Source organism: Hylobates moloch, unplaced genomic scaffold (assembly GCF_009828535.3).
Source record: "Hylobates moloch isolate HMO894 unplaced genomic scaffold, HMol_V3 SCAFFOLD_12, whole genome shotgun sequence".
Lineage (NCBI taxonomy): Eukaryota > Metazoa > Chordata > Mammalia > Primates > Hylobatidae > Hylobates > Hylobates moloch.
The window spans coordinates 67,090,388-67,103,378 of NW_026652287.1; the positions used below are offsets into that span (position 1 = coordinate 67,090,388).

General features: G+C 42.2%; 1 protein-coding gene across 2 annotated transcripts in view; it reads right to left on the reverse strand.

The window, feature by feature from the left end:
- The window catches only part of GRIP1 (glutamate receptor interacting protein 1), a 715,306-nt gene extending 703,216 nt beyond the window's left edge, over positions 1-12,090 (reverse strand). Inside the window, exon 1 of one of the 2 annotated variants that reach the window (XM_058426061.1) lies at positions 11,797-12,090. In XM_058426061.1, the coding sequence (XP_058282044.1) occupies positions 11,797-11,854 (58 nt within the window). In that variant the 5' untranslated portion in view covers positions 11,855-12,090. The remainder of the gene's footprint in view (positions 1-11,796) is intronic. The other variant, XM_058426055.1, reaches the window with a different exon arrangement.
- Positions 12,091-12,991: the final 901 nt, after the last annotated feature.

Below are 12,991 nucleotides of genomic sequence, written 5' to 3' on the forward strand. Positions count from 1 at the left end.
CCGGACTGAATGTTTATGTGGCCCCCAAATTCATACATTGAATCCCTAACCCCCTGTGTGGTTGCATTTGGAGATTAAAGGTCTCTAGGGAAGTAACGAAGGCTAAATGAAGTCATAAGGGTGTGCCCTGATCTGACAGGATTAGTGTCCTTATAAGAAGAGACACCAGAGAGCTTTCACTTCCCTCCCCGCTCTCTCTGCACTACACCTATCAGGAAAAGGCCATGTGAGGACACAGCAAGAAGACAGTCATCTGCAACTCAAAGGTAAAGCCCTCCAGGAACCTGGCACCTTGATAATGAATTTCTACCCTCCAAGAATGTAAAAAAAAATAAACTTCTGTTGTTTAAGCATATAGTGCTTTACTGTGGAAACCTGGGAAGACTAATACACTGCCCTTCCTTCTTTTTCCAGTATGATCATTAGGGTCTGGGAGGGTAGGGGTCTGAGTAAATGCAGTTATTGAGTATATAGCCAATGCTATTCTCATAATTTTATATTACTGTGAGCAATAACAACAACAACAAAAAACAGGGCTACCCTTTGGCGGCAGGTATCTTATATGTATATCAGCATCAGGCTCACTAACAAAGCCAGATGAGGTGTTTTCTCAGCAGATGTAGCACTACAGGTGTCTGATTCTAGCCTGGCAAATTTTCATTCTCATAACTAAAACTATAGGGAGAAAATGTGAAATGGTAACAAAGAAACTAAATTTATATTGCCTTGTTCAAGGTTTTCATTTAATGAAAACGTGCTCTGCACATACTAGAAAATTTTACTTGTAAAAAGAAACACTTGAATTCATCTGTAAAATGCAATTCTAAATGCCACTTTTTAAAATCAACAATCCTGACACGAAGAGGACAATGTGAAAATCCTTATAACTATCAAAGTTTGATTTCATGAAGATATTAGTATATTCCTCTCAGTGGTTTGCAATGGAATTTGTGAGTATCAGTAATAGTAGATATAAATATCAGACATCAGAAGATATGATGGAAGGAAACCATTCACAGATTATATACCAGAATAAACAAATAAATACCTATCACATTACTATGTTATTTTCTACTGTTTTATCATCATTGCTTTTTTAGTGTACCAACAGGTGAAAACTACATTCAGTGCCTTTCTCAAATGATGAACTGTGCCTTAAAAAGACATAAATCCTAGTAATTTGTGATGTCAAATTGTGTATCAGATTTTCAATTGTCTATATTCAGACAATAAATGAAAGTGAAAAAGAAACACTTCAACAGTAAAAGGAAAAGATTTATTAATTCTAACATAAATTCACACAAGAAGTCTTGAGTATATGTAGTGATCTAAACATCTTTATTCAAAATGCAAAGTACACCTTAACAATACATCAACACCTAACAGTAAATTCACACTGCAATTACACTACCGACTATGAGAAGAAATACGTCGGTTCTTGCGTTCATACGTTTGCCAATAAAATACAAAGGGCAGATTTCTAGTAAAACTATTAAGTGGGAAAAGTTTATGTGCAAGGAAGACTAGTAGAAGGTGCTGTCCAAAACGACTTGTCAGCCTCGAGCGATGTCATCTCTAAGCTGTTTGACCATTTCTATTTCTTTCTTTGGTGATGTTCAAATCATAAGAAGAGTCCCCTGGCAAAGGAATAGGATTCTTCTTTTCCCCTTTATCATATAGTCACCCTCCTGATCCCTGCCCCTTACAGTTTTAAGTTTTCAAGAAACTTAAACCACTTCAGATATGGAACAGCAGACAAAGAGAAAAAAGGAAAAGAGGAGCAGAAGATCAGATGTAAGCGTCTGATACTCCTCAAGGATTCAAAACTCCTTGATGATTACAAAAGGAAAGAAAAACTAACAACTGTGTCTCTTTGAGGGACTTAGAGAACATTGAGACCAATGACCCTTATCACCTAGCATGAAGGTCCACTATGTGGCACATGCCACATTTAACATGGCATTGGACCATAGAGTGGTAACATCTGCAGAAGGTGACTAAGACAGGTGGAGCTGAGCACATCTCCCAAGATCCCACAAACTCCATCATGATTCAGAGAAAAAATTAAGCACTCTCTGGCTACCAGGAGAGATACAGAAATGCTGATGGGACAAGTACCTAGAAAAGGCCTGGGTAGGAGGTCACAAACCACAAGGATCTCACAACTAGACACAATGGTGAGGTCCAGGAAGTCCAAACGAGCTGCCAAGATGACATTCAAAGATCAAATAGGAACAGTCTCATTTCAGTGGATACCAGGGCATAACGCCCAGCCACCAAATGTGCCAAGTCCAGAGCAGTAGACACAGTGAGGGTCACACAATGAATGAAATGCCCTTCACCCAGGGCAATGAGGATACTAACCTTTCTCTTTCCCTCAAATGTCATCTTGGGAACAAAGGAAGGGAAAACCCTTGAGAAATTAGAGAACCCAAAATGATTTTTTAAACTAGAGACTAACATGTTCTTAATTGACAAGATCAAATGTTTTCCTTTTCAGTGGGGATGGAAACTTGAAGGCAAGGTAAAAGCAGTCATGGGAAACAAATTATGTTTCATTTGTATATCTTAAAAGTAGTGTGTAAATTTGTAGGCGCACATACACACACGCCCATTCTTCTGAACCATTATCTCCAACCCCAGCTATATAAGTATACTTTAAACCAGTACTATTCAAAATGTGCTCTACGGATCATGCCAGTCAAGAATCTGTTTATTACCTGCCCAAGGTTACATAAGTACTGAAAATGAGGGTGGGTGTTTAGAAATACTATAGCAATTTCACATTGCCACATCCAAGTCTGTGACTAGCAAGTTCATCTCATTGAAGAGGACAAGAACAGGTGTAGTCAAACTTAGGTAGTGAGTTTCACCCACAGCATGGTGCTATGGAATCCCATATCTGCCTGTGACAGGAAAAAAACAGCCCTTCATTACAAAGAGTGTAAGAAGAACAAATGTAGATCTGCATGTAACCTAATACCGCCACCACTTTCAGTGCTAATACTGGGTTTTGTATTTAAGATCAAAATGGTTTATATTAGACCAATGAGAATAGAGGACTTCACATGTAAATGATGTGTTCATGCCTAGGAAAGACGAAGTGATATCAGACTGCTAAACCAAGATTCCCTAAGAGTTTGACTAGAAAAAAGTGGTGTTATTACTTTCCACAGCAGCAAGTACCATATTCACACTGCAAGAGGGAATTTAGTTTCAGGCAAATAATATCAAGTCATATGAAATCAATGTTGTTAATTTGCATATAACTGATTTTGGAGGTAGTTTTGTTTTTCTTTTGTACAATCTGTTTTGGCTTTGTGGTTGTATGAGAGCTATAAGCATCAGGAGTTTACATGTAGTTATATGTTAGTACTTATTTAAGTAGTATAATAAAAACAAATGACGTTGGCTGGGTGTAGTGGCTCACATCTGTAATCCCAGCACTTTGGGAAGCCAAGGCAGGCAGATCACCTGAGGTCATGAGTTCGAGACCAGCCTGGCCAACATGGTGAAACCCCGTTTGTATTAAAAATACAAAAAAATTGCCGGGCGCGGTGGCTCACGCTTGTAATCCCAGCACTTTGGGAGGCCGAGGCGGGCGGATCACAAGGTCAGGAGATCGAGACCACAGTGAAACCCCGTCTCTACTAAAAATACAAAAAAATTAGCCGGGCGTGGTGGCGGGCGCCTGTAGTCCCAGCTACTCGGAGAGGCTGAGGCAGGAGAATGGCGTGAACCCGGGAGGCGGAGCTTGCAGTGAGCCGAGATTGCGCCACTGCACTCCAGTCTGGACGACAGAGCGAGACTCTGTCTCAAAAAAAAAAAAAAAACAAAAAAATTAGTCAGGTGTGATGGTGCACACCTGTAATCCCAGCTACTCAGGAGGCTGAGGCAGGAGAACTTCTTGAACCCAGGAGGTGGAGGTTGCAGTGAGCCAGGAACCGCACCATTGCACTCCAGCCTGGGCAACAAGAACGAAACTCCATCTCAAAAAAAAAAAAAAAAAAGATGTTGGCAGTGGAGAGCTGCAAGAATTTTTCCTCCCTTCAAACGGTTCCAAACATCATTTTAATTGAGAATAATGATCTTTTGGATATTGGGTTGTCAGAAGCCTGGACTGAAAGAAGCAGATAAGTGACACCAGGGAGTGGCAGAGCCCACTCGGTATTTGAGCTGGACTTTTCCAGCTGCAGCCAGAACTGAGGCTGCCTTGGATAGCTGCAACATTGTATGCATTGTAACTTTGTTGCATTACTTGGGTTATTTTGTTACAAATGGGAGTCCAAAGGGGAACCTCATGTTTGAACTTCATTTTGGAAGACTACGGATTGAAATGTTTTAATAAAAATTTCTAATTTATGAAACACAAGTTATCCAAATAATGCCTCCATCCAGAGATGGCCTGCTAATAGACAAATATACCTGAAGACCCTCTGTCTTTCACCAACTTCTGGCCTTTGTGATATAATAACGTTACATTAGTAGCTTTCACCTCTAAGTATAACCCCCGAAGGTCAGTATGCCAAGAACCATCCTTACTTTACAGATGAGAAAGCCACAGTCAAGATGGTCAGTCTATACCTAGGCCAAATAGCCAGGGAAAATGGCTGAGAGACAGAGGACTTAAACTCTGGCTTTCTGATTTTGAGTATAGTACAAGAAGTATATTAAAACTTTATTCACAGAGTACTTAGTTGTTTTCAGAAAATAATAAATTTTAAAACCTACCCAATTGCATTACCAGGGAAGATAAATCTAAAAAATAAATACAGTACAACCATTCCCTCTCTTTCAGCTTAAAAACTCATGTAAAATTCTAAATTAGTTTTAGGAGATAAAGGTACAGAATAATTATTTTTCCTTTAAAGAGTAGGTAATATAAATTGTATATAAATAAAAGAAGAAAGCTATTGTACAATAAGCTATCGTCATGGCACAGTCTGGTAGTCCATCACTTTGGTGGTTCTTTATTTTTATATTATTCTACCACATTATGTTTACTTTTTCCCCTACATTGACAGGGGGAGTGAGGCAATAAAAAACGCAATATGTGATAGAAAAAACACCAGGCTCTGTATCAAGATACTGGGTATCAAGATACAATTCTGATTCTAATAGTACTTGAACCAGCGATCTACACTCTTCATGTTTCCTACATTTACCTGGTCACCAAGTCCATCTCCTGAGTAGCTCTGCATGGCCTGAAACAGGGCAGTAGCCTCCCACCTGCTTCGCTCCCTTCCAAGGCCTTCCCTTTTCAAATGTTTCCTCCATGCTGCCAGGATGAGCTTTCTAAGACAAAAATCTGATCCTGACACTCCTCTGTTGCAAGCCTATAAATTCTTTATTGCCTGCCAGATACAATCAAACTCTTTAATCTGGCATATGAAGCCCTTTCCAATCTGGCCCTTTCTAGTCTAATGCTCCCATCCAGCTCCATTCCTCATCCCATGAGGGAAATGAATATTTATAGTCTATGCTCATAAGTATGTTCTTAGTCTACACTCCACCCCTTGAAGAAACCAGTCATGATTCCTGGAAAGTCTCATTTCACAATGCTTTGGAACATACCATGCTCCTTGCCTGAAATGCCTTTCCTTCTATCCCCTCCGAACTCTCTAATCTCCTTCCCTTCCTTCAAGTCTTTTAATACTTCCTCTATGCCACCTCCTCTGACAGCTGTCTTCAGAAACGTCTTTCTTCCCACCCACCCCTAGCACAATCAACCTCTCTTCTCTGCTCCCTCCGCATTAATCTGTACAAGACTAGAGAAGCTGTCCTGGAGTTATCTGTCGTAGCCCATGACTCTACAACTATACTTAATAATCTCCTTTAAAATGGAAACCATTATTTTCTCATCCCATCATGGCACTTTGGCAGTTGGTACTCAATAAACTTTTGCTAAGTGTATGAAATGTGGTCTTGGATACATTTCTCTCTCTACACTAGATTCTTTGTTTTCATGAGAGCTGGGCTAGAATACATCAAAGACCTTGGCTGCATCAAGTTCTATATTTCAGTGTAGTTTTTCACAAAACATTAGACTTTTAAAAAATGTTTTATGAGGTTTTTAAAGAATAAAAATTATTGATTGATTGTTTCATCATCAGGATATCCTAAGGTGTTAACAGACCTATATCAATATACCATTAAAATGGTAGTTGCCATTACTGAACTCCAAACCATCTGCAAGTTACTATCATACATTCCTCCATATTTGTTAATTTCATTTAATCCTCACATGACATAGATATTTCTTGTCCTCATCTTAAAGTAGAGAAAACAAGGGCTTTAAAAAGTTAAAAAGCCCCTAGAGTTAGTAAGTGCTGGAGTGAATTTAAACCCAATGCCATCTGGACCTCAAATATCTCCTCACCAACTACTGTGCTGGCACTTAAGGAATCTATCTGGTATACAAACCATAACTTCTTTACATTCTATTCATCACCTCACTTGGTTCTTAAAGTTTAGTCACTGTTGAAATGAAAGGTGGTAAGAAATTAAATCAGGTGCTTTTACTATGCAGATATACTTGAAGAACACTAATTTTCCCATAAAGCTGATAGCACCCTTTGGCCACTGACATACCTAAACAAGTGGGCTTCTTGAATAAGAAAATTTGTATGAGTAGATTCTTTTATATTTAAGAATCTTTTCAATTTCAGAAGAAATGAACTTTAATAAAAGATAAAACAAGAGATTCAAACCCAGCATTTGGCTTTGCATTTGAATTGTTCTGTCTGTTAGACATGTTACTTTGTATTACTATCACTCTTGTATTTTGTATTACTACTATTATAATTTAATCGAAAATAAATGAATCAAATCCTAAATGCGTTTAATAGTTTGCCATCTGCAGCATTTAATATAACAGTTTTAAAACCCATAAGATTCAATTCTTAAATTCTTTTACTAATATCAGTTGAAATTTCTTTTTCTTCACAATCAGGTTGCTGCCGAAGAAAGCATTAACTGAAGTCTCTCTGTTTGACCACTGGGCTGTCTGTTAGGTAGCCAGAGTTCAGATTTTGGCTTTAATTAAATAAAATGTTGGCAAAGGACAAATATACAATGGCTATTAACAATACAATCATTTCCCAGTTTTTCACAGTAAGGAAGAACACTCAATTCTTGTTAATGCTTGCCTTCATGGCAAATACACTTTGAAAGAAAAGGAAAAACATGCAATAATGGCAAGTCTTTGGTGGAAAAATCCATTCACTTAAATGAGTTACTTAAAATGTAGTCAAATAATTCAACTTAAAAATATATTGAGGTTCCAATCCTTATTGTTAGAGTTAATTAACACACCTACCTTGCAAAAGCTTTGTCAAAAGTCCAAAATACACTGTAGAAGTGTTTTCCCAGTATACATAACTAAGAAAACTCTCTAATGAATTCCTAATGATTTGATGGCAGTTTATTAGAATTTTGTCCAAAAGGGAAAGATGTTACAATGTTAATAAAATTCTACAAACTTCACCTCAGGAAATGTAACTTGACTTCTTTTTAAATATCTCTTTAGAAATAAATGCCCTAAGTCTTGGTTTTATAAGTTCTGGCAAATTCATTAGCTCTCTGAACCTCAGTTTCCCCATCTGACAGGGTGACGAATAATAACACTTACCTTACAGGCATGTTATAAGGACTGTACCAAATAATAAATGGGAAACATCTAACACGGTGCCTGAAACAAAGCAGGCCCTAGATTTCTTTGCTTTCTTCTCTTTTCCCTACTTTTTCCTTGGGAAAAAATCAAATTCCAAATTGGACTTTTCGTTAAGGAGGTTGTGGGTAGGGTCACCAGATCTCCTTGATATGGGTGATTTGGGAAATGAAACAGACCAAGGTTGTAGTAAAGGTCTACTCCTTAAGCTCCCTGCGCTTTCTCATATATATGTTATAAAAGCTCTTTATTTATATCTAAAGGGGTCCAAATATCCACAAAAAATAAAATTAAAAAAAAAAAAAACAACTAACCAGCCATGGTGGTACATGCCTGTAGTCCCAGCTACTCTGGAGGCTGAGGCAGGAGGATCTCTTGAGCCCAGGATGTAGAGGCTACGGTGTGCAGTGATTGCACCACTGCACTCCAGCCTGGGTGACAAAGTGAGACCCTGTCAAGAAATAATAATTTCTAAAACAGAAATCTAAAGAGAAGTTCTCAGTTTCATTTGTAGACCTCCAAAACTTGTAAGAACAAAAAGGCAAGAGGGTGAAGTGCTATAAAAAATGCATGTGTTTTCCCCTGGTGAATGTATATGCTAATGTGAAATGCACTTAACACACCTATATAATTAGATTATATATATTTGTTTAAATATAAAAGCAAAGGAAATGAGAAAATAAAAATTAATATTTTTCTCTTTTCCTCAATAATAAAAATACCAAGAAGTACGTTTGCAGAAACAGATAATCTTTCCAAGCATTATGTTTGATTTTCTATCCTAACTACACATTATTAAACACAGTAAACATTTACTAATCAAAGGCACACAAGTAAGAATGTATGGTACCGGCAAAAGAAAAGCATCATTAATTACAGAAGCATCTATCTCTTTATACTAAGAATTTTCTCAACAGCTACTTTCCTATTACACATGATCAGCTAATAAGCAGATGTAAAACAATGAATACATTACTTAATTTAATTTGATTGGAAGAGATATCAAACAGGACAGTTTTCAGAAACATTTCTCTTCTCCTACAACATTTACCCCAAAGTGTATTAAGTGGCTTCTAAATGGACTGGGTTTAGCACATCAGGCAGAAAATCAAGGGTACTGGGTAGGATGGAGAAATGTGTTCTGAATTTTAATAGTATGTCAGCGTACATGGGTAAGTCTTAACATGTCATTTTGGAAGTGACTGCATTTACTGCAACAACCAATATGTTACAGTTTCTCTGCTCAGCACTGCATGCCATAGCAATACCTTACTCAATGTCATCTTGACACAGGCCTTCGAGATGAACCCAAGTAATGAATGGTGTGTAGATACGACATGAAATTGTACAGAACAACCAAGCCTCTTTTTGTATGTGGCAATAACAGAAAAGCATGTTCCCTCAATCTTTGAATTGAGTTGGCATGTTTTTCTTCTTTTTTAGGAATAAGGCTAAGATACATACTCCTTCAAATATGCGGTCCTCAAAGAAGCTAGCATCTTGTATTAATTTACGTTACATCTCAAGAAGAGATTTTACTAAATAAAATCTACATGAAAAAAATGTTATGCTAGAATAGTCTCCATAATGGGTTTTAGAATGTTTACATGTAGATTGGGGTTATGGAGAATGTGGAAAGAGCAGTGGTTTAGATGAGCACAACCAACCTTAGAATTTAATAGTAAGATATTAGAAATTGACCTTTTGGTTAATGTTAACCCAAGACAAAATTTAAAATGTATTTGTTCCATATTCATTATTTTCCTGACCAACCTGACAGTTTAATTTTTTGTTTATATTTAAAAGAATCCAATTCAACGTTATTTGAATCACTTAGAATTTCAAGGGTCAAGGGAAAAGCTTAACACAATCTGACCTGAAATACAAATAGAAACATCTCTCATCTCTTTACCCTGAAATTCATCCAAAAGGATAAGCCAAGCTCAAGCAATGTCCTCTGATACTTGCATTAAAAGTCACATAGGCAGCTCAGTTTATTTAAATATATATTTAATATATGTATTTATACACACACACACACACACAATTGAAACACAAACACCAGTTAGACAGGAAATTGTGAAACAAAACCATATATTTGTCCATTCCAAAAGAAGCAGGACTTCAAAAAGAAATGCTACAACCAAACAAAAATATATACTAATTATTTAGAAAAGCATCTCATAATTAAAGCGAGAAAGAAGAAACCTTTAAAGTGAAAAAAGGCAAAAAGTAACAAACATTTTTTGTTTTCTCCTATTGGGGGAGATAAGGCAGAATACTCAATTTCTTACTCAGATTTTTATGCTCTGGAGGAATTTCAGTCTTATCTCCACCAAGCAGATTAGACAATCATCTTTCAATGTTACCATGTATTTCCAAAAGACATACAAGTACATTTTGTCACAATCCAAAAATCTACCCACTTCAGCATTCTGATAAAACTTTTCGGAAGCATGGTGATTTTTTTTTTTTTTCAGCAAACTGATACATTTAATGCCAAGTACGTTGTGACATTTAGTTGATAGGACAGTCACTCCATGCTTGACAGAATGTTTTCATGTCGTGCTTTTACCTGGTTATAAATTATTGGTACTATTTGCAACTTTAAAGATACGATTTACTGAAGGGAGAAGCAGAAGCATTCCCAAAGTGCGGGTGCCTTTTGAATGGATAGACGTAAGGTCACCTGCCAGAAAGTGTGCTGGAAAATGAATGCACATATCTAATAAGGAAGTGCTTAAAAAGGGATGAATTCCCTGAGTCATTAAACGGGATACAAACCAAAGACAGGTTGTGCCACCTAGAGAAAAACTGGAAATTGTACATTGGTTCTTCAGTAGTAAGTGTTATTCAAAAGCTTGAAACTTTTAACATGCCCAATAACCAAGCCACCGTCCATACCAGCTCACCAAACTGCTGGATTAAGCCCCCTTGACAACTCTGCCTTCTCCACACACCAGACTGACCTCCTCCTGCTTTGCGCCGCTTAACCTCAGCACTGGCTGTTTCCCACAGCCCATGCAGCTCCTGCATCCTGAAACCTATCCAGTTCTAAAGCACCTTCCTCGAAGCCAGGACAGGACAGGGTAGAAGCAGCAAAGGGATAAACCCTTGTGGACCTTGCCAGCCAGCGTTCCTCTGGATGCTAGCAGAGCCACCGTGCACACCCCTCTAGCCCCATGGGGTCTGTATAGGAAATTCTGGTGCACTTAGTATATCATATCCAGGTTACCAAGCTGAACTCCCTGGCCAACCTCTGCACAATCCAAACACCACGAAATGACCTCAACAGAACTAAGCCTTTAAGGTGCAAAAGGCCTTCAACTTTCCTCTCCGCAAGTCACTTAAAAGCAAAGTGTCCAGCACACTTGTCAAGCTGAAGCACAAAAGGTCTGCAAGGCACCAGGCACAGAGAGCCGTCTTTTGCAAAGAAAATAGACAGTAATTAAGAAAAGCCCGCAGTCCTGCGGTATTAAACTGACAGCGGGGACTGCGCTGAGGCATAACTCATCTCCAAGCAGTCACTCCCAGCCCCAGACCCTGAGCGAGGGGAAAATCTTTCCCCTCCTCTCCCCTTCTAGAGACCTGCGGCAGCGCCCCCTTGCCTCCCCTACGCTCTTCCTTCTCCTCCTCCTTCTTTATGAATCTCCAGCAACTTTGGGTTGGCAATGCCGTCGCAGCCCAGCCAGAGGCGGGGACAACGCGAGGGTGGCCGCGGGAGGTGAAGGAAAGTTTGAAAAGTCACTTAAAGCACTGCAGGAACCCCCGCCCCCCGCCCCCCCCCCCCCCCCCCCCCGCCAGCACCCACCCCACAGACGGCCGCTCGGAGCTCCACGTGCAAGCGGGCCCTGCAGAAGCTGGAGTTTCCCCTACATTCTCGCCAGAAAAATCTTTCCCAAAGCGAAAAGTTCCCTGCTGCAGCACCACCCCCGGCCCCCCCCCACCAAAAAAAATGAATCAGAGTTCGCAAGACGCCACCTGGATTCGCCCGCGGGCCCTGAGGGCGCGGCGCCCCTCCCCCGTCGGCGGGTGGACGGGTCGGGAGGGAGCCGGGGAGAGGGAGGCACCGGGCGGCCCCGGCCCGGACCCCTGCCCTCCCTCCCCGGCCCCGCCGCCTGGCTCACCTCTCTCCTGCTCCTCCGCCTGCAAGCAGATGGGGATATTCTTCTTCCAGCCGGGCATGGTGTCGCTCCCTGCGCTCGCTCTCGGGCTCGCTCTTTCTCGCTGGCTCCCTTTCTCCGGGGCTCGCCGCGCTCCTCGCTCGTCCTCTCGGGCAGCCGCGCCGGGGCTGTTCAGCAGGTCTGGGGCGACCAGGCGGCTCCTGGACACATCGAGGCGGCGCCGCGCGCCCCGCGCTCCCCTCAAACTCGCCGGCGGCTCCGGGTGGCGGCGGCGGCGGCGGCGTCGGCGGCCGGGCCGGGCCGGGCCCCGCCGGGCAAGGCTGGGGGCTGCAGCGGCGGCTGCCGCGGTGTGGCCGGGAGGCCGGGCCGGGCCGGGGGCGGGGGACTGGTGCAGGCCGAGAGCGGGGGGCTGCGGAGCCCCCGGGAGTGGGCGCCGGCGAGAGGAGTGGGCTGGCGCCGCCGCCTCTTACCCCTCCTCCTCTTCCTTCTTCCCCTTCCTTGTCTCTCCGCCGCCAGCAGGTGGGACTCGGAGCCGCCGCCGCACAAAGCTCCGCCGGCGGCAGGACTGAGGCTGCGGGCTCCCCGGGCGCCTCTCGGCGGAGCCTCCCCCGAGACGCGCGCGAGGCTGAGCGGGCACGGAGGGGGCGCGCGCGCTCACACCCTCCGCGCCCCAGGCGGCCTGCGAGGCGCGCCCGGCCTGCCAGGTACCGATCCTGGCACCGAGCCGCCGGTGCGGAGCCCACGCCGCTCCACCGCGGCCGCCACTCCCTCTCCGCCTCCCTCCCCGAGCCCAAACTGGCGGCTCCTCCGGCTTAGGCGACGACCTCGATGGAGTAAGGGGCAGTGTCCTTCCCTCTAGTCCCTCCTCCGCGCCGCTCTCCCTACGCCCTGGCTGTCGCCCCCTCCCCCAAGTTGAGACTTGCAGCTACGGATTTGCTAACTTCGCCCTCAACTGAGGGAAATAGCAACTTTTGGGATGGTCAGCGCTGGTCCCAGGAATACGTTTCCTGGCAGGGTGGGGAGGGCGTGAATGGAGACTCTCTTTTGTTTTAAATGATGGAGGGAGACCTTGGCTGAGTGAATATGTAATCGCTGTCTTCAAGCATAGGAAGGGCTTTATGATCAGGTTTTATGATTAGTTTCTTCCCCTTGTCATAGGCTCATAGAAAATCGGTGGAAAAATGAGTCAGGTGGGAGG